This window comes from Bos indicus, chromosome 10 (genome assembly GCF_029378745.1).
Source record: "Bos indicus isolate NIAB-ARS_2022 breed Sahiwal x Tharparkar chromosome 10, NIAB-ARS_B.indTharparkar_mat_pri_1.0, whole genome shotgun sequence".
NCBI lineage: Eukaryota > Metazoa > Chordata > Mammalia > Artiodactyla > Bovidae > Bos > Bos indicus.
In genome coordinates, this window is record NC_091769.1 from 81,788,771 (window position 1) to 81,816,038 (window position 27,268).

Here is a 27,268-nt window from a genome sequence, read left to right on the forward strand (position 1 = left end):
TAGCACTGGTTAAAATTTGGCAGGAAAAGATAATTGAATTGAAGCAAACAATGTCTCATTAGAACTGTATATATAACATAGGATGATAAATGTAGAGAAGTGTTTTAAGTAAACGTCTTAAAAGATACTTTCTTTCAATCTTTAGAACTTTGAACATTTTGAACATAGAATTTAGGTGCGAGGAATATTAGATACAACTGATAAAGTGATAGAAATGTTAGATTTGATCTACAAAGAGCATGAATGTTTTAATGACCTACAATGGACTCCAATACTTCACTTATAATTATCTAGAAAATCAGAAATCAGTATAATTTAAGTAGCATACCTGCCTAAACCTTTTAATATATTGATCTTTGTTTTTTAATTAATTAGACTGCATCTGGTCTTGGCTGTGACTCGCGGGCTCTAGCGTACTTTGGGCTCAGTAGTTGTGGTGCAGGCTTAGTTGCCTTGAGGCAGGAGGGTCCTCAGTCCCCCAACCAGGGATCAAACCTGCGTCCCCTGCATTGGAAGGTGGATTCTTAACCAGGACAACCAGAGAAGTCCCTATTGACTTTTGAATACAATTCCAGAGAAAACCTGAATTATTAAAGTATATCAGAATCCCTACTATCAAAGCAAAACTTCTACCAATGATGTGATAGGTGTTTTTATTTACATATACCAACACACAAAAGATGAAATAGCCTTCCATCCTGCTTGCCACTTGCTTCCCGTTGTATGTCTCAAGGTCCTCTCAGGAGTTAATGTTTAAACCGTGAGAGGAATCCTGGGAGGAAAGCAGGCCCACTGCAGAAGCAGCTGTACATTCCTCCCAACACAGGAAGGGTACCTGAGGCTGCGCCTCCACAGTGGGGCTGGTTGAGGTGAGAAGTGGAATACTGTGAAGGTTTCTCCATGGAATCTATGACTGCGGTTGTCTAAGTTGAGTCTCAGAGGTATTAAACTGTCAGGTCTGAAGGCAGAAGTCCTCAGGATCGTTTACAGCAAGTTTCTTCTTCTACCAATAGGTGACCCAGAGGCAAAGTCTTAACTGAGATTTTGTTTTAAAAGCCTTCTCTTTCCACTCTGGCCTGATGCCATCAACAGCTTTCTTTTTCTGAATTCCTTTAAAAAAAAAAAAGTGCACATCTTTGTTGCTGCATCATATTCTGAATAGTGCCATTTCTTTTATTATTGTTCTCAACTATTACTTAACCTTATGATATACTTTTAACCTCTCATCTATTTATGAATTCTCTTAACTAGACTGTGAACTCAAGGGTACTTAACTTGACCTCTTCCTCCACAGAACTTTCTCAATTGCCTCAATTCTCAGTAACCATCCCTTTTGTTGTTTGCAATATAAATTTGACCCTAACTTGCATTGCCCTGTCTATGGAGGTAATTGTATACTATTTTATGTGTAAAAGTGTTCTCTTCCCAAATGGAACAACAAAAAAAAAACACAAAAAACAAAAACCCTTCAGGATGGAGGCTATGTATTTTGCTTCTTTGTAAAAGTCGTAACAAACCTGATGTCCAACAGACATTTGTAAAATTCTTATCAGATTATCCATGCTAAAAATTGGCACAACTGCCTTCTTGAATCCTGAGGGAAAGTTTTCATACTCTTGCTGCCAAGATTATGTAAAGCCTATAGCCTGCCAAGTATACGTAGAGGATGGAAATGATTTTCTTTAAGCCAGAAAACTAGCCTTGGTTCAGCTCTCATGAGTGCTTTAAAATCAACCTTCAATACCATAAGAACAGGAGGGTTCCCACCTCATTAGTGCCCTTGATATTCCCTAATATCCATTCATCCATAAGTTTTCCTCACAAAACATAAACCAAACTTCCAGAGCCCCTAAAACAAACAAAACTTTCTTCCTCTTCCTTGCAAAATAGTTCATTCATTAAAAGCCATAACCAGTGCTTAGAAAATTTCAAAAAAAGAAAAATCAGCAATCCAAACCATTTCAACTTAATTGAAGGAGAGCTGATTTCATGGCCGTCCCGCTGGGGAGCAGTCCCTCTCTCTGAGTTTGCCTGTTAACAGAAACAGGAAAGACTGGTAGATGGCCTGAGTTTTTTCACTGGGTTGGTTTGGCCTCATAGCTCTGACTACAGCCATTCCAGTTGATCCTTTAACAGGACTATAAGGTACCAAAAGAGTCACTAGAGTAGTCCAGAGACTAGTAAGATTTACGTTTACCTCTCCCAAGTTTTTTAAAGACTTGTTTGCACAAAGCTGGATTATGGCATTTTACCTCAGCCGTCACCACAGGTATTATGAAGAAGAAATAGTGTTCTAAGATTTTTAATTAGTTGCTTTAGTTTTCGTTTTTTTAAAAGACTCAGATTGCTATCCTCTTTACTCTATTACTCTTGCTACATACTGAATTCTTCCATTGAAGACTATCACTTAATCCTTACAGCAGAAACCTAGAAACTGGAGTTGCTTTCCACTTCTTTAATTCTCCATAAGGCATCACTATTATCACATCATACATGAATATGTATGTATATATATGTGTGTGTCTGTATATATAATATTTGTTTTAAAACGTAGAAATGTTCTTCTCATTCATCTTTGTTTGATACAAAGTAGGTGCCCAAGTAGGTATTAATAGTTAGAAATTAAATAAAAGGCCACAAAAACTTCCCAAGGAAGATCATTAAAGAGAAAAATCCTTTTTTCCTCTTATTACAGCTGGCCTTTGATGCATGCCAGGTAAGAAAAAAAGGAATACTGCAGGGTGATGGGAAGACTAGACCTTTCCCATTTTTTGGGTTGTAGCTGAACTTCTATTGGCGGTTCTAGTAAAATATATAACTCTTCGTTTGTTCTAGGCAAGTCCTTCTTTTGGGTTTCCTTCAGACACTGCCTTTACTCTCCCATGAGAAAATGAGGATTCAGAGATTTCGAATAGCAAGATTCTGGTTGGATAGCAGTCTCTTGAAATCATGAGCTGGCTATGTAGAGGGAAAGTTATGGGAGACTGGCAGGAGAGGGTGAGAGAAAAAGAGAAATGTATCTTCTTCTTTGGGAGCACAGGAAGAAAGCAAGTTTTTCAAAGTCGTTGCCGGTATCTCATGAAGGCCCAGGCTGCTACCATGGTGAGGGCAAACACTGGCACCAGCACCATAGCTATGGGAATACCACTTGGCTCCCCTTCACCTTGAGGTCCTATGGGCCCATTCTGCACCTGTAACTGGAAGGGAAAGAAAAATGTTAACTCTAGTGACAATGTGTGTTTACCACAACTGCAGTGTCCAAGCTGACACATTACCTGGGTCAGCAGTCTCTGTATCACTCAGAGCTGTAAGCCCTTAGCACTACCAAACAGAAGGTGTCCTCTCTCTATCCTGAGTTGATACATCAATGCCACTGATTCTTTGGAAACAAAGTAAGTCTGATGGAAGGGCATTTAACCTTGCTGTGCTACTGACCTAAGGGACCCAAGGGTAAGTCAGATAACCTCTTTCTATTTCTGCACTGTCTCCACTAAACTATATGTATACCATACCAGGAAAATGAAGATATGAAATGAAGCCTACTGATCCTATAGGAAGCCTGGAAATTACTGGGCAAGGGCAGGGGTGTCCATCTTTCTAGAAATGTTTATCGAGAAAGATTTATCAGTAGTCAGCATGTAATAACAGCAGATCTGAGCAATGGGACAGGCGCAATGCCATTACTTAGAAATATTTTTCAATTCCTGAAAGATACCTACTCCTTCTCAAGTTGGGGTCCTGTCCTTCATCCCCAATTCTATAATACTAGGCAAAGATAAAGGTGAAACACATGGAATGGAGGTAAAAGATTCAAAGGTAAATAAATTTAAAAATTTCAGATCCTAACAGTTATAATTTTCCATTGCCGAAACATTCCCTTTTGAGGCTGGTAATTTTTCTTCATTTCAGTCAATTTTGAAAAAGATAGCCTTTCTTAACATCAACTTTTTTAAAAAACCATTTTAAAAAATTGAAGTATAGTTAATTTATAATGCTGTGTTGGTTTCAGCCAAGTGATTCAGTATATACATAAATATATTCTTTTTCAGATTCTTTTCCATCATAGGTTACTACAAGATACTGAATAGAGCTCCCTGGGTTATACAGAAGGTTCTTATTATTTATTTTATATATAACAGTGTATATATGTTAATCTGAAACTCCTAATTTATCTCTTCCCCTGCCTCCACCATCCCTTTTGGTAACCCTAAATTTTTTCCTATGTTTGTGAGTCTATTTCTGTTTCACAAATAAGTTCATTTGCATCATTTTTTTTTTAAACTTCACATATGAGTGATATGATACAGTATTTGTTTTTCTCTGATTTATTTCACTTAATATGATCATCTCTACATCTATTCATGTTGCTGCAAATGGCAATATTTTATTCTTTATGGCTGAGTAATATGCCACTACCACATACAAACACACCCCGTATCTTCTTTATCTAGTCATCTGTCACTGTTGCTTCTACGTCTTAGCTATCGTAAACAGCACTGCTATGAATGTTGGGGGCATGTATCTTTTCGAATTAGATTGACATTAACTGGTAATAGATAACTTGGTAACTGTGAAGCCGTCTTGTTTTAGTTAGATTTAATCTCATTAGTCCATGAAACTCTGACCCCTCAATCTGAAAGACAAGACTGAAAAAACTACCTTTTCTATCTTCTATCCCCTCTATAGCTTTCATTCATTTCCTGATGAGATGTCCTGAGAGAACATACTCAATAGAAAGACACGGCTTTTATAGGCCAGTTCCTTGACAAGAACAATCTGTTTTGTTTGGAGTTATTTATGGATGTTTCCTTAAAAAATGAACTCACATGCCTTCAAAATTAACTCTAATCATATTAGACTGTATGCCTATATTTGCTTGCCTTTATCTGTTGCAGATCAATACTTTCTCCCATGCTTTAGAAACACAGAAGGGCCAAGGCAGAAGCAGCTGAATACTAGTATGTCTCCTACTGACCTGGTTTTCTAATCCATCACGCCCAGATTCTGCTTGCAACCCTGGCTGTTTTCTCAGGTATCTTTCATGCCTTGGGCCCTTTCCACTTCTTTCACTATCTCCTGTTGAATTCTTCAGTCTCTGAAGCCTCACTCAGGAGTTGGGTGAGGCAAAGACAGCATCAATTTAAGAAGGAGCAACTTTAAAGACACAGTGAACCTGTGTTATAAGTGCATTCCAAAGTCCTTCATGCTACAGGATTATGTCCATTCAGGCTTTTCTTCTTATCATGCAAATGATAAAATACTAGGAACTTAGGAGAGGATATAGGGATAGGTAGCTGTCTTGATCAAATTCTGAATCTCATTTCTTTTCTCCTGGAGCTCCCCTTTGAGCACTAGGGCTTTGGTCAAGAGGATCCCCAAGTTGATAAGAAAAGCATTTATGATGATGGTAGGGAAAAGCTCATAGTATATATCAAAAAACCTACCACCTCTGTCACTTAAGAGTGTCATAAATAAAAATGTTCAAGGGAAGACATATGTTTCCTCTCCTACTAAGAAATAAAATTGGCCCGGTTATATTTTCCCCGATTTATTTTAATTTGCTTGTCAAGCTTTATCTTTAGGGCACATTACTTTGAAGCTACCGGGTTGCAAATGTAGTTATGAATTTCCTTTAGTGATTAGAAGTCTCAGAAGACCCTTGCCTATGTACAGATAATCCCTTCAAAAGAATGAGAGGGAAAGGAAAAAAGCCAAACACACTACTGAAGATTACACCACATAATTAATTCATAACAATGTCACAAAAACCTGGTGATGGCAAATGACACCTACCCTGTGCTGCACTCTCAGGGACACAGCATAGCCCGCGTTACGGAAGAGGTCCACAGCGTCCTGGTGCAGCAGGTTCTTTAGGTCTTGGCCGTTGACCTGCCAAAAACAGCAAGGAAAAGTAGTGAAAGATACAGAATGTGAACTCTCATAAGTCAAAAGATTTACTTACATGCGACCACAGATTTAAAAACAGAGACAATTCCGAGGGCTAGGAGAAGGGGTAAAGTTACTTAGAACTCAGAATAACTTTTTCATCTTCAAAGCTACCAGTCTTCCAGGTTACCACTCTATACCCTTTATATTTTTAATCCCTGGCATGGCCGGGCCAGCTTCAGCTCTAGAAACGTAACTCTAGGAAGCTCTCCCACAATTTAGTCTCATGTGGTATAAATCGACTAGCCTCTTCTATTGTTTTTGTTCTATTCTGAACAATTTCCACTGATTCCTTGGATATTCCTATCCTCCTCAAATTTACTAAAAACCATGTTTCTGTGATGATACAAACTTCTAAAAATGTTTTGGTGAAGCTGAGTCCTACCACCTAAAGGTAAGAGATGCGAAGGACTCTGCTATCAACACTTCTCAGTGTCAGGAGTGACACTGGCCACGAGCGATATCTAGTCTATGCTGTACTCAAGGGATACTGCGTAGCCCACTTTATGTAAAATCTCCATAGCTTTTATACCTGGCAATGGCAGCAAGAACATCTATTTGGTAGGTTCTGTTCTACATGCTTTCATACATTATCTCATTGAGTAATCACAATCCTATGAGGTAGACGTTATTTTTATCGATAAAAAAAAAACCACAAAACTGAAGCTTAGCAAGGTTAGGTAATTTACCCAAAGTCATAGTAACTGTAGAAGCCAGGGCTAAGGGGTTTTATATCCTGGAAGAACACTAAGGTGCTCTTGCCTCTTACTGCTCGTTCTGCACTATTACCCCTCTGCCCTGACCCACCAACTCTTCTTTCCTCTGCTGAAGCTCAAGTCATTTACTTATTCAACCTTCTCATCCTCCTTGTCACGGTTTCTATTCTCCATGAGGTTCATAACTATCCCTCCAGTCTTTTCCCCGTCAATATTCTTACTGAATAACTCCATCATCACTCTGGCCTTATTAACATCTACCTTTCCAAACTGAAGGATTCCAGCTCTATTCCATTCTAGTCACCAACTGGCATAAGCCTTCCACTTCAACATTAGGGATGCTTCAGCTCCAATATCTCAAACTTAAAAAAAAAAAAAAAAGATAAAAAAATCTACTTTCTCCATATTTCCTATACCTCTGAAAATCTCCTCTGCATTCTCATCAATGCCTTTTACACATCTAGGAGTTCCTACTATTTCAAAAAGGCATTTGGAAAACTACTGGAATCCCTTATCACCATGATCTTCTACCATCCTTCCAGTCCTGGGCAACACACTGCATTTCTTTTCCTTGTCATCAGTGAGCTCAATATTCCGAGAGAAAGATACACAGTCACATTTTCCACCACAGACCCATGCGAGCTGGCTTCTGCTGTACCTTTACAACCCTTCTCATCGGGTGAACTCCCTAATACACATGTAGCGGGTAGCTGTTCCCAAGACCTTTCCTACCATCAAACTCCAATTCCATCTCTTTTCTCAGCAGATCCCTGTCTTATCTTTCTTGAGAATACTGAGAACTTACGACAAACATTCTCTCCATTTTCCTTCCTTTCCCCTTAAGGTTTCTTAATATCCTCTTAGTGCTGCTTTCTCCTTTCTTTTTTTTTAAAGAATTTATTTATTTTTGGCTGTGCTGGGTCTTCACTGCTGCGTGGGCTACTCTCTAGTTGCAGTGTGAGGGCTTCTCACGGCAGTGGCTTCTCTTGTCGTGGAGCACAGGCTCTAGGGTGTGAGGCCTTCAGGGGTTGTGGTGCATGGGCTTCCCCAGTGGCTCAGCAGTAAAGAATCCGCCTGCAGTACAGGAGACGCACAAGATGCAGATTCAATCCCTGGGTCAGGAAGATCCCCCAGAGGAGGAAATGGCAACCCACTCCAGTATTTTTGCCTGAAAAAGCTCATGCACAGAAGAGGCTGGCTGGCTACAATGCCTGGGGTTGCAGAGAGTTGGACACAACTGGAGCTACTGAGCAGCAGAGCACGGAATCAGTAGTTTTGGCTCCTGGGCTCCAGAGCACAGGGTCAATAGTTGTGACGCATGGGGTTAGTTGTTCCAACACATGTGGGATCTTCCTGGACCAGGGATCGAACCCATGTCTCCAGCACTGGCAGGTGGATTAAATACCACTGAGACACAAAGGAGGCCCTGTTCTCGGTTTGTTTTTCTAGGTCCTTCTTCCTACATTCCTCTCTTGTTCTTTCCTCCTGTGGTTTGATGACCATCTTTAGTGTTGTGCTTGGATTGCTTTTTCTTTATTTCTCTTGTGTGTGAGAGAGCGTGTGTGTGTCTGTATCTATTGTAGTTTTAGAGTTTGCTGTTCCCATGAAGTTTTGATACAATTCTGTATCAAAACTATATATATAAAAGGTTGTTTTAAGTTTCTGGTATCTTCCCTGCTTTGAGAAGTTCCTTTAGCATTTGTTGCTGGGAAGGCAAGTGTAATCTTGGTCCTCATGTGAGCTTCCTTTTGCCAACAGGGAAGAAAGACACTGGGTGACATCAGACAAAAGAAGGGCACAGGCCAATATTACCTTTCAACCCTCTTAGTTTTCTAAAGGTATTCTAAGAGGTCAGTTATTCTAATCACTTAAAAAAAAGCCTTTTAGAAATGCAAAGGGAATTTCATTTTTAAAGAATCATTTCTCATCCTTTGCCTAAGTATGTGGGAGGTAAAATAGCTCCATAAAACTGATTTTTTCTCTCTTGAAAAGTATGCATCTCTCTAAAGCTGAATTTACTTTCTAATATTTACCTCCTCTAAGTGTTTTTACAGATTCCAGCTCATACAGACTAACTTCCAAGTGCTGTAGATTTTACTCCCAAATATATGTGGAATCCACTCTATTGCCATCCTATTAGGTTGGTGCAAAAGTAATTGTGGTTCTACACTGTGGAAATTTGCCATTTGATATTGGGATACATTCTTAAAGAAATGTGGCTATGCTCTACACCATTTAAAGTGCATTTCCTGCTTTATGTTCTTTTAATAGTGACTTATTACTTACTGTTTGTTTTATATTTATTTTAGACTATAGAAATGATTGATGTTAGACAAACAGCAAATTCAAAAAAATTTTTTATTTGAGTTCAAAATGGGTCATAAAGCACTGGATACAACTTGCAACATCAGCAACACATTTGGCCCAGGAACTGCTGATGAACGTACAGTGCAGTGGTGGTTCAAGAAGTTTTGCAAAGGAGACGAGAGCCTTGAAGATGAGAAGTGCAGTGTCTGGCCGTTGGAAGTTGACAACAACCAGCTGAAAGCAATCATAGAAGCTGATCCTCTTACAACGACACAAGAAGTTGTCCTAGAACTCAACGTCAACCATTCAAGGTCATTCAGCATTTGAAGCATGTTGGAAAGATGAAAAGGCTTGATAAGTGGGAGCCTCATGAGCTGACCAAAAAACAAAAAAAACTGTCATTTTTGAAGTGTTGTCTTCTCTTATTGTACACAACAAAACCAACCATTTCTCAGACTGTGACATGTGACGAAAAGTGGATTTTATATGACAACTGGCAATGACCAGCTCAGTGGCTGAACTGAGAAGAAGCTCCAAAGTACTTCCCAAAGCCAAACTTGCATGAAAAAAAGGTCATGGTCACTGTTTGGTGGTCTGAGGCCGGTCTGATCCTGGTGAAACCATTACATCTGAGAAGTATGTTCAGCAAATTGATGAGATGCACTGAAAACTGCAATGCCTGCCTCTGGCATCGGTCAACAGAATAGGCCCAATTCTTCTCCATGACAATGTCCAACGGCTCATCACATAACCAATGCTGTAAAAGTTGAACGAACTGGACTATGAAGTTTTGCCTCATGGACCATATTCATCTAACCTCTCGCCAACTGACTACCCTTCAAGTATCTCAACAATTTGTTGCAGGCAAAACGCTTCCACAACCAGAGAGGCAGAAAATGCTTTCCAAGAGTTCATCGAATCCCAAAGTATAGATCTTTACCCTACAGGAGTAAAAAAACTTATTTCTCATTGGCAAAAATGTGTTGATTGTAATAGTTCCTTTTTGATTAATAAAGGTGTGTTTGATCCTAGTTATAATGATTTAAAATTCATGGTTTGAAACTGCAGTTACTTTTGTACCAACCTAATAATATAAATCAAAGGTTCGCAAAGTATGGTCTCAGGACCAGCAGCATTAACTTGGGAATTTGTTAAAAGTGCAATTTATTAGGCCCTATTCTAGTAATCTGGTGATTCTGAAGTTTGAGTTAGCTTTAACCTAAATTGCTTGAAGCTTTCTTCACATCCAGTCTACTTACCCTACTTAATCCACAGTCTATGCATCCAGACTCCATCAATGATTTTCCATTTACTAGAGTAGTGATTTTCCAAAGACAGGTTTGTTGACCCATTACAAAAGATAGTGAAGTCAATCCAGTGGGTCAAGATTAGAATTTAACTTTAAATACGAGAAATAATTTTAAATAAGTGAAATTAGAAAACACAACATATCAAAATGCACCACATACAGAAGAGACAGGTATTATTTTGTTTAACTTTGCTTATGTGTGTGTGCATGCATTTCCCATTACAGGTCATAATCTGAAATGTTTGAAAAACACTTGCCTATAGCTGTGCTTCTCAAAATGTATCCACAGGCTGTTTCCTGAGACTCTGCATTTGTAATAAACTCCCAGGTGATGGGCAGATGGTCCTTGGACCTCAATTTTACTACCAAGAGCTATTCAACTGAGAAATCTTAGAATACTGCTAAACTTGTTACTTCAGTTTCCTTAACTCATGGTATTGTAAGTTGTATTAAACTTGAGATATGATAGATTTGCAACATGCTAGAAAATTTTAACTGAATGATCAGTGTTAAGACTGTGGTATTCTAGTTAACTGATGGGGAGTCATATGATTTTTTGCTTTGACTATGGCTGACTGCAAGGAGATCCAACCAGTCCATTCTGAAGGAGATCAGCCCTGGGATTTCTTTGGAAGGAATGATGCTGAAGCTGAAACTCCAGTACTTTGGCCACCTCATGCGAAGAGCTGACTCACTGGAAAAGACTCTGATGCTGGGAGGGATTGGGGGCAGGAGGAGAAGGGCACGACAGAGGATGAGATGGCCGGATGGCATCACTGACTCGATAGACGTGAGTCTGAGTGAACTCCGGGAGTTGGTGATGGACAGGGAGGCCTGGTGTGCTGCGATTTATGGGGTCACAAAGAGTCGGACATGACTGAGCAACTGATCTGATCTGATTATCAGTATTTAAAAATGAGTTTCCCATTTCCTGCCTTAGAAAAGGAGTAAACTGAGTTAAAATAAGTCTTCTTGGATGATTAATAATTTTGGACAGCATTAAGATAATCTAACATTTAGGATAATGTAAGAGTTACTGGAGTGCTAACTATAGGATAATATAAATGCAGATGTGTAAGATATAGAGAAAGAATGGATTCAATTTAGTAAGCACTGATCTCAGATTATACTCTGGATAATTTAATTCTTCCCCCAAATCTTGAAATGAATTACATTTTGGGGGGAGGGATCCTCTTTTTTCAGTAAAGGAAAAAAAAACTATGTAGTTCCAATTAATAAAGTCAAACCAAAAAAGTCAGTTATGTTATAATTCATTCCTAATATTCTGCATTTGCAATAAGCTCCTAGGTGACGGAGCTTCATTCACAGAGCAGCTAGCTTACTAGATACTTCCTCTGTGCCAGCTACAGGTGTACATGGTGCTAACAGAGATGAGAAAACAAGGACTTTTCCTTAGAGGTACTCTGTCTAAAGGATCCTGCATATTTCAATGTCTCTGTAACTGACTGGATGAGAGTTTCTAGTTTCCAACTGATCTCCTAAGTGAAAAGTGAAAGTGTTAGTTGCCCAGTCATGTCTGACTCTTTGTGACCACATGGCAGTAGCCTGCCAGGCTCCTCTGTCCATGGAATTTTCCAGGCAAGAATACTGGAGTGGGTAGCCATTCCCTTCTCCAGGGGATCTTCCTGACTCAGGGATCAAACTCGTCTCCTGCATTGCAGGCAGATTCTTTTACCACCTGAGCCACCAGGGAAGCTTTAAACTAATAGTCAATAATTACTCACATGAAATCTAGGTCATTTAACGATACTTCTATTAGTTACCAAAAATGAATATATACTAAAGAAAGGACATATTCTTAGTCTGATTACCTAGCACCAGATATAGTTGGAGCAAATTTTACAACATGGGCAAATAACCATGTGAGGAAAATATGGAAGTCCTTAAAGAACAAATGGGAATACAGGCCAATAAATAATTTAGCATCATTTTATAGAGACTCCAAAGTTAATTATAAATGAGCACTTAAGTACATCAAAGAGATAAAGCAAGCTCAAGAACAGGTGGAACCATTTAATGGTTAACACCTAACAAGTACACTTAAGGATACAGAGGGAACAGGATGGTGAGGCAATGTTTCTTAAGAAACGGGATCTAGAATTTAAGTTTTGCAGCACACTCTTAGAAGGGGAACTGGAGACAAAGAATGTGGCCCCAGACAGAACAGAGAACACGCTGGCCTTTTCTTCTTGTATAAGCTCTGTCTTTTCTTCGGTCTTCTCTATTTCTCTCAGTATCTGTCTTATGATGAAGGCAAAGAGTAAGAGAGACCCTGTGGTGAGGGTGACTGTATTCCTTGAGGTATGGTGAAGAAGGGAAGAGGGTTGTTGCTGTGGTTAGTGGCAGAGTCGTGTCTGACTCTTTTGTGACCCCATGGACTGTAGCCCACCAGGCTCCTCTGTCCATGGGATTTCCCAGGCAAGAATACTGGAGTGGGTTGACATTTTCTTCTCCAGGGGATCTTCTCGACTCAGGGACTGAACCCACATCTCCTGCATTGGCAGGCAGATTCTTTACCACTGAGCCACCAGGGAAGCCCAAACAATAGTGAGATACCATGTGTGCTCAGTTGCTAAGTCATGTCCCAACTCTTTGTGACCCCATGCATTATAGCCCACCAGGCTCCTCTATCCATGGAATTTTCCAGGTAAGAATATTGTCTTATATTTTTGCCTTTTGTTTGCCTGGCATTTTCTATTCCCTTCTTTTATATACCTCTTCCTTATCTGGCCAGAACATAAACTTGAATCATTCTTTGGAATATGTCTTATATATAGTTGCAATGTTTTATATCTTACAAGAGATCTTTATAATAAATTTTTTATATTTTGATAAAGTCAAGTTCTCTGCTATAAATTTTAAAGACAATTGAGCTGAGGTTTTTAGACATCTACTTTTCTCTTCATTGACATTTATCTCCTACCATATCTTTTAAAAACACTTGAGTGACCTTCCAGTAATTTCTTTTCTCTCTGAGGTGATGGTTCACGTACGAAAGGCTCCTTTATCTTGGCTCAGGTCTAATACATTCTCTCACGTTGAGGTGTATGTCCTTTGGTTCTGTCATTTTACCCTTAATAGAAAAGACTAATTTCAGTTTTTATGTAAAACCATACATAAACTCTACTAATTCACCATGCAACTTTCTCTTTAGGATAAAGAACCCCAGCTCCTCATTTATCTTTTAGGAGACAATATAGTGTATGGGTTAAGAGTAGAGGTTCCAAATTTGCAGACCAAGTCCTCTGCCATCTACTAGTTATATGACCTTGGGCAAGCTGTTTGACCTCACTAAGCTTCCTTAGCTGCAAAATACGCATAACAATTATACCCACCTCGTAGGGTTGCTATAATATTAAATAAGTTTAAAGTTCTCAGTATACTGCTTGGCATAGAATGCTCAAAACCTTTAAACTATTCTCATTTTTCAATGATTTATCTTTAACCAAAGCCTTTTGAATAATGACTCTCTTCTTAACCCTACTTTTTTCAAGTCCCTCTTCACCATGAAGCCTAGTTCCCAGTATTTTGAAGAGAATGCAGTTATGTATCAAAACATTACACTGCATAGTCTCCAACCACATGCTACACTTTAATCTTAACAACCTATTCTCAAGTTTTCCTTAACACATCACTCAAGTTGACTTCATGTTTTTAGACTGTCTTTTTCCTAGGAGCAATAAGAAATAACCTGCTTCTAAATTTAGGTAGATTATTATTATCTTTACCTCACAGATGAATAAACAGGGCCTAGGAGACAGTAAAGAGGCAAAACAATCAGTGAGAAGGATTAAAATGGCGTATTACCATCCATGATGCTATTATTTATATTCTAGATCAGCCAACCTTTCCGGGTGTTCTTAAATTTCTTAACTTGTTAATTTGTTAAATATATATGTTAAACACTGTGCTAGAATATAAATGGTTAAAAAAAGATGTAGTCTGAGCCCCTGACGAACTTTCAGAAAATAATAAAATCAATGGTTACCATGTAGTCAATGCCCTCTTAGAGACATCAGCAGGGTGAAGTCAGAGCACGGTGGACAGATAACCAAATCAGACTGCATTCCAAATTTCCTCTAAATAATGAGTTTAGAAAGGGTCTTTGAGTCTAAAAGGACACAATTTCTACCTTCCTCTTTTATCTCCAATTTTGGAGTAAAGCAAGACTCACTTTAGTGTGTTTAATCAACAAAAGGAAGTAAAGAACAACAAAAAATGTGAGTTTTAAGTCCCTTTCCCACACACCAATCCCTCACATTCTGGATTTAATTTGCCTTCTCCATTGCGTGAGGTACTATCCTCCATGCTCTATGGCAGGGCTGTTAAAGATAACTGATCGAGGTCCCTCTTACCAAACTCTGCAATCTGGATACAGTAAGTCCCCTACATACAAACGTTTAAAGATGCAAGCATGTGTTCGAATGTCCAGTCACGAAAGGCCTGATGAAACTGCAGCTTGCCCTCCATCTCCGATAGCTGAGCATCCTTCAGCTCTATCATCTCCCACCTCTTCTCCTCCTCCAATAACTCTGCTTGCCTGTTCACTCACTGTCAGCCCCTGTATGCCAGCTGCTGTACTCCTCTACTTTTCAAGGTACTGGACTATAAGATTTAAAATGTTTCATTTTCTGTTTTTAATGCATTACTTGTGTGAAAAGTATTATAAACCTATTATAGTACAGTACTATGTAGCCAATTGTGTTAGCTGGGTACCGAAGCTCACTTTGTTGGACTTACGAACAAATCAGCCTTATGAACTCGCTCTCAGACTGGAACACGTTTGTCTGTGAGGGAATTACTGTATTTCCAGATCCAAAAAGGCAGGCAGGAATCTTCCTAAGGAAGGGGTTGGGGTTAGGCACTAGTGCCTAAGGAGCCAGGGACAGTGAAGGAGGCGGAAGCCAGTTCTCACCGAGAGGATCTTATCACCCTCCTGGAGCCGCCCATCCAGGGCCGCAGCCCCGTTCTCTTTGATGCGGCTGACGAAGATGCCACTGTCGTTGGAGACATACTGCTGATCTGTCCCACCGACGATGTTGAAGCCCAGCCCTAAGAAAATCATGGAGGAGTTGTAAAGGAGACAGGGGTGAAGAGGCGGAAAGAGGTTAAAGAAGATCAGGAGAAAGAGAAAGGAAAGGCCTTGTGGCAGGGGTAGGGGTTAGGGAGTGGCGGTGGTAGGGGGTAAGCGGGGTGGGGAAGTCCAGACTGTGATGTAGCTGGTGGCTAGTAATGGGCAAGGTCAGTGATTAGTATCACTAACAGAGATCAAGAGTACCCAGAGTTACTCAATCAGAGCAGGCAGGGCTAAAAACACAAACACAGTGATCAACATGGTTAGTTGAATACAAAAAAGAAAACAAAAATTTTTTTCAAAGTCATTAGCACTGTGATGGCTCACAGTAAGTGGTTAATAAATATCACCTGTCATTATAATGACACGAAAGGCTCTGAGAAGCCCTGCAGGAAAGCACCCTGCTCAACTTGAGCTCAGCCTCTCCCCCGCCTAGCTGCCTGCAGAGCCACCGTGGAGCTCGCAAGATGCATCACTGCACAGAATGTATTTGTCTTCATCAGTTTACACTACTTCCTGAAAGCCATGACAACCTCAGCCCCCCGACCCCCACCCTGAGAGCAGAATCAGGGCAGGAACCCAGGCCTCTTGGCTCTGAGCTCTAAGCTCTTTCTTGCCTTTATGATCTCTCTCTACCCGCAAAGCACTTCTCTCAACCAATAAACAAAAGAATTAGGAGCCATTCTCCCAAGCTCCCAAGACTAAATATTTCACATTTGGATTCTTCAGCACTTAGTGGTCAGCTTTGCAGACCACAGGCAACTAAGGCAATTCTAAGATGTGCTGCTCATATTTGATTTAGATTCTGCTCGTAGCATTTGGAGGATCCAAAATACTGACTTTCCTGCTTAGAAGAAGCAATGCTTTTAACTAGTTGGCAAATGAACTGTTCCTTATTGAGAGGGAGATTCTTAAACAAACCTTCCCCTGTATATTTCTCTCAGCCTTCAGAAGAGTTTGTGTATGGTGGTGCTTTGGAAGAAATGGCCTTGGGAGTTTATTTTTTTCTATTTTGAATTGAGGTGGTGGCAGGGAAAGGTAACTGATAACAGCTCATGACAGGACTAAACCACCAAATTCATTCTTCTTTCCTTTTATGCCTCAAGTGCAAACAACTACACCCTTGGGTATAGTGACTATTACTGTGTGTTAGTCTTTATTCACTGTGTGTGTGTGTGTGTGTGTGTGTGTTAAGTTGCTTCAGTCGTGTCTGACTCTTCACGACCCTATGGACTGTAGCCCACCAGGCTCCTCTGTCCATGGGATTCTCCAGGCAAGAATACTGGAGTTGGTTGCCGTGCCCTCCTCCAGAGGATCGTCCCAGAACCTGGGTCTTATTTACTATAGATAACTAATAACCTATTGATTAGCAACTACCCATTTCCTGCTCTTCTTAGCCCCTGGCAACCACCATTCTACTCTTCACGTCAGTGAGTGATTATTTTAAACAGGTATAAGGTTTCAGTTTTGCAAGATGGAAGTTCTGGAAATCTGATGTACAACATTGTGCCTACAGCTAACAACAGCCGTATTAGATATTTAAGAAACTGTGGAGAGTAGACCTCATTTAAGTGTTCTTACCACAATAAAATAAAATTGAATTAAAAAAAAAATGGCTACCAAGGTACTATTTCCAAGGACCAATCAATAAGTTGTGGAAAGGGCTTCATTTACAAAACTACTGTTATATGGTTTCTATCTATGCAATAGAGAAAAGCCACTTTTTATCTATGCAATAAAAAGAAAAGAAAGAAAATAGGGCCTTCTTTACATCCGGTGCTGTAGAAGTCAAAAGACACGGTGCAAAGAGAAAAGAGACAGGAAACACATATATCAGGAAACACATAAAACAGATATGAAAAACATTATCTGGCAGCACAACTGGAAAAATACAGCCATAATCACTGGTTTCAACAGAACACAGATACTTGAAGGGATGAGATGAAAGCCTAAGGGAACCTCATCGTATTAACATACGCACTTGCAAATCAATCTATGATTTAAGGAAACACATGGCCAAAGATAGAAGCAGTAGGAGATGTCTAATTGAAATAGCCTACCTCCTGTACAGAGTATCTGCAGCTAGAGAATGAAAAGGATACATAATACAAAGAACTTCTGCTGGAAGATGACTACTTCAACTTCTTTAAAGGGTAGATTATAAAAATTTTAAGTTACTAATTGGTTTCTCTCAGAAAACTCTTAATTTTTATCATAGTGGGTAGATGGTACTGGAAACGGGATGGGAGGCAGTTCAGATCAGATGGAAAGGTAGGTGGAGCTTGATTACAAAAGGCTTTGAATTGGAAATAAAAGCAAAAATAAACAAATGGGACCTAATTAAACTTACAAGCTTCTGCACAACAAAGGAAACTATTAGCAAGGTGAAAAGGCAGCCTTCAGAATGGGAGAAAATAATAGCAGACGAAGCAACTGACAAACAACTAATCTCAAAAATATACAAGCAACGCCTACAGCTCAACTCCAGAAAAATAAATGACCCAATCAAAAAATGGGCCAAAGAACTAAATAGACATTTCTCCAAAGAAGACATACAGATGGCTAACAAACACATGAAAAGATGCTCAACATCACTCATTATCAGAGAAATGCAAATCAAAACCACTATGAGGTACCATTTCACGCCAGTCAGAATGGCTGCGATCCAAAAGTCTACAAGCAATAAATGCTGGAGAGGGTGTGGAGAAAAGGGAACCCTCTTACACTGTTGGTGGGAATGCAAACTAGTACAGCCACTATGGAGAACAGTGTGGAGATTCCTTAAAAAACTGGAAATAGAACTGCCTTATGATCCAGCAATCCCACTGCTGGGCATACACACTGAGGAAACCAGAAGGGAAAGAGACACGTGTACCCCAATGTTCATTGAAGCACTGTTTATAATAGCCAGGACATGAAAGCAACCTAGATGCCCATCAGCAGATGAATGGATAAGAAAGCTGTAGTACATATACACAATGGAGTATTACTCAGCCATTAAAAAGAATACATTTGAATCAGTTCTAATGAGATGGATGAAACTGGAACCTATTATACAGAGTGAAGTAAGCCAGAAAGAAAAGCACCAATACAGTATACTAACGCATATATATGGAATTTAGAAAGATGGTAACAATAACCCTGTGTACGAGACAGCAAAAGAGACACTGATGTATAGATCAGTCTTATGGACTCTGTGGGAGAGGGAGAAGGTGGGGAGATTTGGGAGAATGGCATTGAAACATGTATCATATCATGTATGAAACGAGTCGCCAGTCCAGGTTCGATGCACGATACTGGATGCTTGGGGCTGGTGCACTGGGACGACCCAGAGGGAGGGTATGGGGAGGGAGGAGGGAGGAGGGTTCAGGATAGGGAACACAGGTACACCTGTGGAGGATTCATTTTGATATTTGGCAAAACTAATACAATATTGTAAAGTTTAAAAATAAAATAAAATGAGAAAAAAAAAAAAAAAAGAAATACCCTTAAGACCGTGACAGGTTTCAGCAAGGTGCGCTGAGGCCAATCAGTCTCTCTCAGTACTGGGAGAAACAATTTGGAGACAATTTTTCAATGAAATCCAATATCCTCACCAAACAATAGAGTTGCCTCTGGGAATCTTGGGAATAGGAAGTATATGTTATGTAGCTGAATGCAACATAGTAATTAGAAAGAAAAAGGACACTGCTGCTGGGTATTTAAAACTACAGAATAGTGATTAAAAAAGAAGAGTGGAAAAAAAAATCTTCCCCAAATTTTCTATATACAAACAAGTATAGTCTACTCCTTCCCCCACCACAATATATAAGCATATTTATAATGCTACACTTATTGCTACATCAACTGTAAATGAACCACACCACTTAATATGACAACTTCTAGACTAACAAGAAGTCTCCTTCTTCAGCTACAACATTTACAAACTGAAGTGAAGTGAAGTCACTCAGTTGTGTCCGACTCTTTGCGACCCCATGGACTGTAGCCTACTACGCTCCTCTGTCCATGGGATTTTCCAGGCAAGAGTACTGGAGTGGGTTGCCATTTCCTTCTCCAGAGGATCTTCCTGACCCAGGGATCGAACCCAGGTCTCCCGCACTGTAGGCAGATGCTTTACCATCTGAGCCACCAGGGAGGTCCTTACAAACTGAACTTACCTTTAACTTGAAGCGTCGCTGCAATAAACAGGAGTCTCTGAAGCACTGAGGAGCAATATTACCAATTCAAGCCCAGGCCCCATGGATATCTACATAATCCTCAATCAACTTATTCATTATTGATCATTTACTATATGTTAGGCATTGCATTATATTCTGAGGAAGACATAAAGCTGGACAGTCTCTGCTTGAACAACAAATAGAAATATATCCTTTTTCCTGTCCCTCTTAGAGTCTGCAAAAGTATATTAAAGTCAGATGACCTGGCCACAAATTCAACTCCATAACTTACCCAATATGTGTACTAAAACAAGTCAGTGTACCTTTGATCCTCAGCTGCTTCTTCTATAACCTAAGGATTATCAATTCTGTCCTCTCTAACTCAAAAAGTAGGGTCCAATAACATAAAGTCTGAAAAAATCCTTTATAAACTGTATAGTGGTTGCTACATAGAGTAGCTCCTTTAACAGCAGCTGCCAGGAAAACAGTAGTGCCTGCTACACCCCCAAACTAGACAATCTGATGGAGAAAGGATGAATGAACATAAAGTACAAATGTGAAAAATCCTGAAATAAAGGAAGACAGATTAAAATTTCCATCCGTCTATTAATAGGATAAGACTATTAACTTTCATCCTTATGGAAATTAAGGCTGTCTATTACCTGTGACCCAGACATCTCCCTCATTGAGTAATTTCTAGCAATGGCAGTACTGAAAATATTCAATAATCAAGCCAGTACATGCATCAATTCAGATGTCAGCTGGAAACAATCAGAATGGGAAGGCCTATCCTAGTATACAACCGATGATTATTGGCGTCTAGGGAAAATCTTCCATCAAGTGGACCACATATCTTGGTTTGCCAGGGAATCTTGATAAACACATACTGTCCCCAGTGCAATTAAAATAGTCCCTTTCAATTTCAAAAGCATGTCAGTTTGGACCAATGTGATCATTTTGTCAAGGGTAATGTTAGAATATATTAATTGCTGCATGTTTTGTGGTAGTGAGGACCTGACGGCAATTTAGGTGTTCATCCTTTGGGGAACAGGTAACTAAAAAAAATTAAAACACAGATGCAATGAATAATCATACACAAAGTAACCATTTTAAAATATAATGTTGATATTACTAGAATGTGTATATGCATGCTCAGTCACGTCCAACTCTCTTGTGACCCCATGGACTGCAGCCCGCCAGGCTCCTCCATCCATGGGATTTCCCAGGCAAGAATACTGGAGTGGGGTGCCATTTCCCTCTCCAATAGTATAAAATCTTCTTAAAAACATGTCTATGTGGAACAGTGTCACCTATTTACAAAAATGTGTACATATTTAAGACACATTATCTGTGAGGGAGGGATAGAAGATAAAGCTTAGGAATGAAAACCAAAAGGGACTTTGAACCTACTGATGAGGACAATTTATTATGGAGCTGAAGTTGCTGTTGTTCAGTTGCTTAGTCGTGTCTGGCTCTTTGCAAACCCAGGGAAGCACGCCAGGCTTCCCTGTCCTTTACCATCTCCTTGAGCTTGCTCAAACTCATGTCCATTGAGTCGGTGATGCCATCCAATCATCATGTTCAGGGTCTTTTCTAATGACTTGTCTCTTCACATCAGGTAGCCAAAATACTGGAGCTTCAGCTTCAGCATCAGTCCTTCCAATGAATATTCAGGACCGATTTCCTTTAGGATTGACTGGCTTCATCTCTCTGCAGTCCAAGGGACTCTCAAGAGTCTTCTCCAACACCACACTTCAAAAGCATCAATTCTTCGGTGCTCAGCCTTCTTTATGGTCCAACTCTCACACCCATACATAACTAATGGAAAAACCACAGCTTTGACTATACAGACCTTTGTTGGCAAATGTCTCTGGTTTTTAATCTGCTCTCTAGGTTGTCAAGCTTTTCTTCCAAGGAGCAAGCGTCTTTTAATTTCATGGCTGCAGTCACCATCTGCAGTGATTTGGGAGCCCAAGAAAATAAAAATAAAATAAAATTAATAAAAACAACAAATAAGATTGTTTCCCCATCTGTTTTGCCTTGAAGTGATGGCACCAGATGCCATGAGCTTAGTTTTCTGAATGTTGAGCTGTAGGCCAGCTTTTTTACTCTCCTCTTTCAATCTAGAGGATCCTCAGTTCCTCTTCACTTTCTGCCATAAGGGTGGGGTCATTTGCGTATCTGAGTTTACTGAAATTTCTCCCTGCAATCTTAATTCCAGCTTGTGCTTCATCCAGCCCTGCATTTCGCATGATGTACTCTGCATATAGGTTAAATAAGCAGGGTGACAATATATATAGCCCTGACATACTCCATTCCCAATTTGGAACCAGTCTGTTGTTCCATGTCTGGTTCTAACTGTTGCTTCTTGACCTGCATACAGATTTCCCAGGAGGCAGGTAAGATGGGCCTGGTATTCCCATGTCTTGAAGAATTTCCCACAGTTTGTGATCCACACAGTCAAAGGCTTTGGTTTAGTCAATGAAGCAGAAATAGATGTTTCTCTGGAATTCCCTTGCTTTTTCTATGACCCAACGGATGTTGACAATTTGATCTCTGGTTCCTCTGCCTTTTTTAAATCCAGCTTAAACATCTGGAAGTTCTCGGTTCATGTACTGTTGAAGCCTGGCTTGCAGAATTTTGAGCATTACTTTGCTAGCACGTGAGATTAAGTGTAATTGTGTGGTAGTTTGAGCATTCTTTGGCATTGCCTTTCTTTAGGATTGGAATAAAAATTGACCTTTTCGAGTCCTGTTGCCACTGCTGAGTTTTCCAAATTTGCTGGCATGTTGAGTACAGCACTTTCACAGCATCATCTTTTAGGATTTGAAATAGCTCAACTGGAATTCCATGACCTCCACTAGCTTTGTTTCTAATGATCGTTCCTAAGGCCAACTTGACTTTGCACCCCAGGATGTCTGGCTCTAGGTGAGTGATCACACCATCATGGTTATCTGGGTTTTGAAGATCTTTTTTTGTATAGTTCTTCTGTGTATTCTTGCCACCTCTTCTTAATATCTTCTGCTTCTTTAGGTCCATACCACTTCTGTCCTTTATTGTGCCCATCTCTGCATGAAATGTTCCCTTGGTATGTCTAATTTTCTTGAAGAGATCTCTAGTCTTTCCCACGGAGCTCAAGGGTATTAATTAATTCAGTACTGGCATCTACTATCCAAAAGCAGTTGAAGGGAGAGGGAGAAAGAAAAAGGCAGGGACTCAATAGACTTTTTAAAAAGTGAATAAATGAAGACATACTCCATAGTGAACCCTGATTATAATGAGCCAATAAATTTTTAAAATGTCATCAAGATTAAAATGGATTGCTTGGTCTCTAATTTGGAGGAGAAGTTTAAGCACAAAAATATACAGATGGCATAAGAATGACACCATCATATGACTGGGAGAGAAAGAAAGTGTGTCTAGTTTAAGAGCTTTGTAAAATGAAACAAGAAATGCCTTCCTGGGGCCTCTTCCTGTCTACAGGCTTGGATCTTGTGCTTGTTTACAAATAAGACCAGCAACTAATAGTTATTGTTTACCAGGTATAATGCCATGCACTCTACATACATTATCCCATTTAATCTCCCCAATAAACACATGAAGAGGTTATCACACTTTACAGATGAACTTGGTAAGTGTAAGGCATGAAGAGATTAACTTTTTAAAAGGTAACACAGCTAATTCTTTGTAAAGCTCTGACACTAAGTTAGGATGTTTGATTGCTAAGTATAAGTTTTAAACCATTTTGCTATGCTGTATCTTTGTAGAAAATATGAACAACTGCATTAGAAAAAAAGTTTGCATAAATCAACTTGTTTTGGGGGCTGGCTTGAATAAGCAATGTTGGGATAATGACTGTAGAACAGTCCTTCCCCCTATCTACCTGAAAGTTTTTCTATCCCAAGATAATCTCAATAATTTTCCCTAGATACCAGTCAAGCTCTATTGGTCACACAACCCATTATTCATTTAATCATTTCATGGCAAAATATATGTAGCATAAAATCAAGCTCTAACGGAAAAACAACTTACTGTTTGTTTAAAGGTAAAATATATGCAATACAATATTTAACACTTTAACCATTTTAAAGAGTACGATTCAGCGACATTAAGTACATTCACAATGTTGTGAAACCATCACCATTGTCCATGTCTGCAACTTTTTCATCATATCAAAGAGAAGTCTCCATCCATTAAAAATAATGTCTCACTCTCCCCTTCCCCTGGTAACCTTTATTATACATTCTCTCACTGTGAGTTTGCCTATTCTATATACCCCATATAAGTGGAACTAGACAAATTTGTTCATTGTGTCTTGCGTATTCCACAAAATATGTCTTCCAAATTCATTCATGTTGTATGATGTATCAGAATTTCATTCCTTTTAAAGGATGACTAACATTCCACTGCATGTACATACCACGCTTTGTTTAGTCAACTGTCAATGGACACTTGGTTGTTTCCATATTTTTGCTACTGTGAATAATACTACTATGAACACTGGTATACAAGTGTCTGAGTTTCTGCTTTCAATTCTTTGGGGTATATATCTGGAACTGAATTGCTGGATCACATGGTAATTCTATGTTCAACAATTTGAGGAACTGCCCAACTGTTTTCTATCACAGATGTACCACATTTTACATTTCAAAAAGCATTGCCTATGGGTTCCAATTTATCCACATCTTCATTAATGCTTATCATCTTCATTTTGGGGGGGTTTAGGACAATTAGTTATTCTCATTAATGTGAAGTGGTATCTCACTGTGATTTTGATTTTCCAAAGGCTAGTGATGTTAAACATCTTTTCACGAGTTTATTGCCCATTTATGTATCTTCGTTAAAGAACTGTCTCAAGGCCTTATTTTTGAATGAGGTTGTTTTAAGCAGTCTTTATGTACACTGGTATTAATTCAGTATCAGATACATGCTTTGCAAATATCTTCTCCCATTCTGTGGGTTATCTTTTACTCTCTTTATAGTCTCTTTTGAGTCGTAAAATTATTAATTTTGGTAAAACCTAATTTTTTTCTTCTCTGCCTGTGTATCTGGTGTCACATTAACAATATCATCAGTGAATCCAATGTCATAAAAAAATTTCCCTATCTTTTCTTCTTAGCTTAGCTTAGCTTAGAGTTTAGTCTTAGCTCTCATATTCAAGTAGTTGATGCATTTTTAGTTAATTTTTGTATAAAATGGAAGGCAAGGATCTAAATTCATTCTTTTTCATGTAGATATCCAGTTTTCCCAACATAATTTGTTGAAAAAACTGTCTTTCCCCTCACTGAATAGTGGTGGTGTCCTTTCAAAAATCATTTGACCATATATGAGAAGGCTCATTTCTGGGTTCTCTGTTCTTCCCCATAGCTCTATACATCTGCTCTTATGTTAGCACCACAATGTTCTGAATATCGTAATTTTCAGTAAGTTTTGAAATCAGGAAGTTGTGAGTCCCTTAACACTGTTCTTGTTCTCAAGATTGCTTTGGCTACTAGGGGGTCCTCTGAGATTTTATATGAGTGTTAGGATTGGATGTTTGTATTTCTGTAAAAAGGCAGATGAGATTTTGATAAATACTGAGTTTGCAGATCACTTTGGATAGCATTGTCACTTTAACAATATTAACTCTTCTAATCCATGAACATGGATTATCTTTCCACTTATTTATGCCTTTAATTTCTTTCAGTCAAATTTTGTAGTTTTCAATGTACAAGTTATTGTCTCATTAGTTATTTCTAAGTATTTTATTATTTTTAATGCTATTATAAATGGAAATGTTTACTTAACATCCCTTTCAAATTGCTCATGTAAGGAAACTCAATTTTGTGTTGATTTTGTATCTTGCAACTTTGCCAAGTTTGCTATTAATTCTGGGGTTTTTTTGGTGGAATCTTTAGAATTTTTTACACATAAGACTGTACCATTTGTGAACAGAGACAATTTACTTCTTCCTTTCCAATTTATATGCCTTCCTTTTTCTTGCCTAACTGTTCTTGATAGAATTTCCACACCATCTTGAACAGAAGTGGTGAACCGAAGCATATTGTCTTGTTCTGGATCTTAGAAGAAAAGTTTCTTATACCAAGTATGACGTATCCATATACGTCATATATGGATTCTTCATATATGACCTTTATCATGTTGAGGAAGTTTCTTTCTATTCCTACTTTGCTGAGTGGTTTTAACATGGAAAGGTGTTTAACATGGAAAGGAAATTTTCTCAAATGCTTTTTCTATGTGTTGGGATGATAATGTGGGCTCTTTTTTGTTCATTCTATTAATATGTTGTAGCATATCAACTGATTTTCTTATATTGAACCATCTTTGCATTCTTGGAATAAACTGCACTTTGTCATGGTATGCTATGCTATGCTAAGTCACTTCAGTTTTTGTCCGACTCTGTGCAACCCCATAGACGGCAGCCCACCAGGTTCCCCCGTCCCTGGGATTCTCCAGGCAAGCACACTGGAGTGGGTTGCCATTTCCTTCTCCAATGCATGAAAGTGAAAAGTGAAAGTGAAGTCACTCAGTCGTGTCCGACTCTTAGCAACCCCATGGACTGCAGCCTACCAGGCTCCTCCGTCCATGGGATTTTCCAGGCAAGAGTACTGGAGTGGGGTGCCATTGCCCTCTCTGTTGTCATGGTACATAATCCTCTTAAAAGGCTGCTGAATTAAAACCTTGTAGCTCTGTAATCACCATAGCTTTCTAAAGGAAAATTCTGAGTTACTACCACAAGGTGTAAGGCCCAAACAGAATCTAGCAACTTCACTGGCTGGATCAAACGGGGATCAGAGTTTGGGGAGGGTGAGGCTGCTGGAAGTTAGTTCTGGAAGGGCAAAGTTCTGGAAAGGAGGAAGCTAGACCAAAAAAAAGAGAGTACAAGACAGACTGCCAGGTATTCGCATGAGTCTACTGAGAGGCCATGTATACATTAAGTGAAACTCCACGAGGGTAGACAAATAAAAACTAGTAACAGGCTAAGCAATTCTCAAAAGTTAACACAAGGTAAAGAGACCTTTAACCAACCAGAATCAAAATCCTCAGTGATAATTCAGTGGCAACCCACTTAGAACATTTGGAGGGTTCAACTATTCCTGAAGTGAATGCTACTTTAGATTCACCCTAGAAAAGTTTATAAACAGTCCTAAAGAGGTAAAACTGATCTGCAAGTTACTTAACTGCTTACCAAAACAAATTCAACAATGTAATACTAGAAATGTTAATACAACAAAACAAAATGCAGACACTGAGCAATGTAACCAGTCACAACATCCAAAATCTAATTAAAAACTTTTAACATGCTGAGAAGAAAACGAGGGTCCATATAGTCAAAGCTATGGTTTTTCCAGTAGTCATATATGGATGTGAGAGTTGGACCATAAAGAACGCTGAGTGCTGAAGAACTGATGCTTTTGAACCATGGTTCTAGAGAAGAGTCTTGAGAGTCCTTTGGACAGCAAGGAGATCAAATCAGTCAATACAAGGAAATCAACCCTGAATACTCATTGGAAGTACTGATGTGGAAGCTGAAACTCTGATACTTTTGGCCACTTGATGCAAAGAGCTGACTCCCTGGAAAAGACCCTGATGCTGGGAAAGACTGAGGGCAGGAGAAGAAGTGGGCAACAGAGGATGAGATGGTTGAATGGCTTCATCAACTCAATGGACATTAGTCTGAGCAAACTCCGGAAGATAGTGAAGGACAGGGAAGCCTGGAGTGCTGCAGTCCATGGGG

At 39.3% G+C, this 27,268-nt stretch overlaps 1 protein-coding gene across 1 annotated transcript in view; it reads right to left on the bottom strand.

The window, feature by feature from the left end:
- Positions 1 to 636: 636 nt before the first annotated feature.
- The window catches only part of SYNJ2BP (synaptojanin 2 binding protein), a 41,255-nt gene continuing 14,623 nt past the window's right edge, over positions 637 to 27,268 (bottom strand). Inside the window, exons 2-4 of the mRNA XM_019969145.2 lie at positions 15,215 to 15,351; positions 5,794 to 5,889; positions 637 to 3,197 (exon numbers count right to left, since the gene is read on the bottom strand). Of these exons, the coding sequence (XP_019824704.1) occupies positions 3,057 to 3,197; positions 5,794 to 5,889; positions 15,215 to 15,351 (374 nt within the window). The 3' untranslated portion in view covers positions 637 to 3,056. The remainder of the gene's footprint in view (positions 3,198 to 5,793; positions 5,890 to 15,214; positions 15,352 to 27,268) is intronic.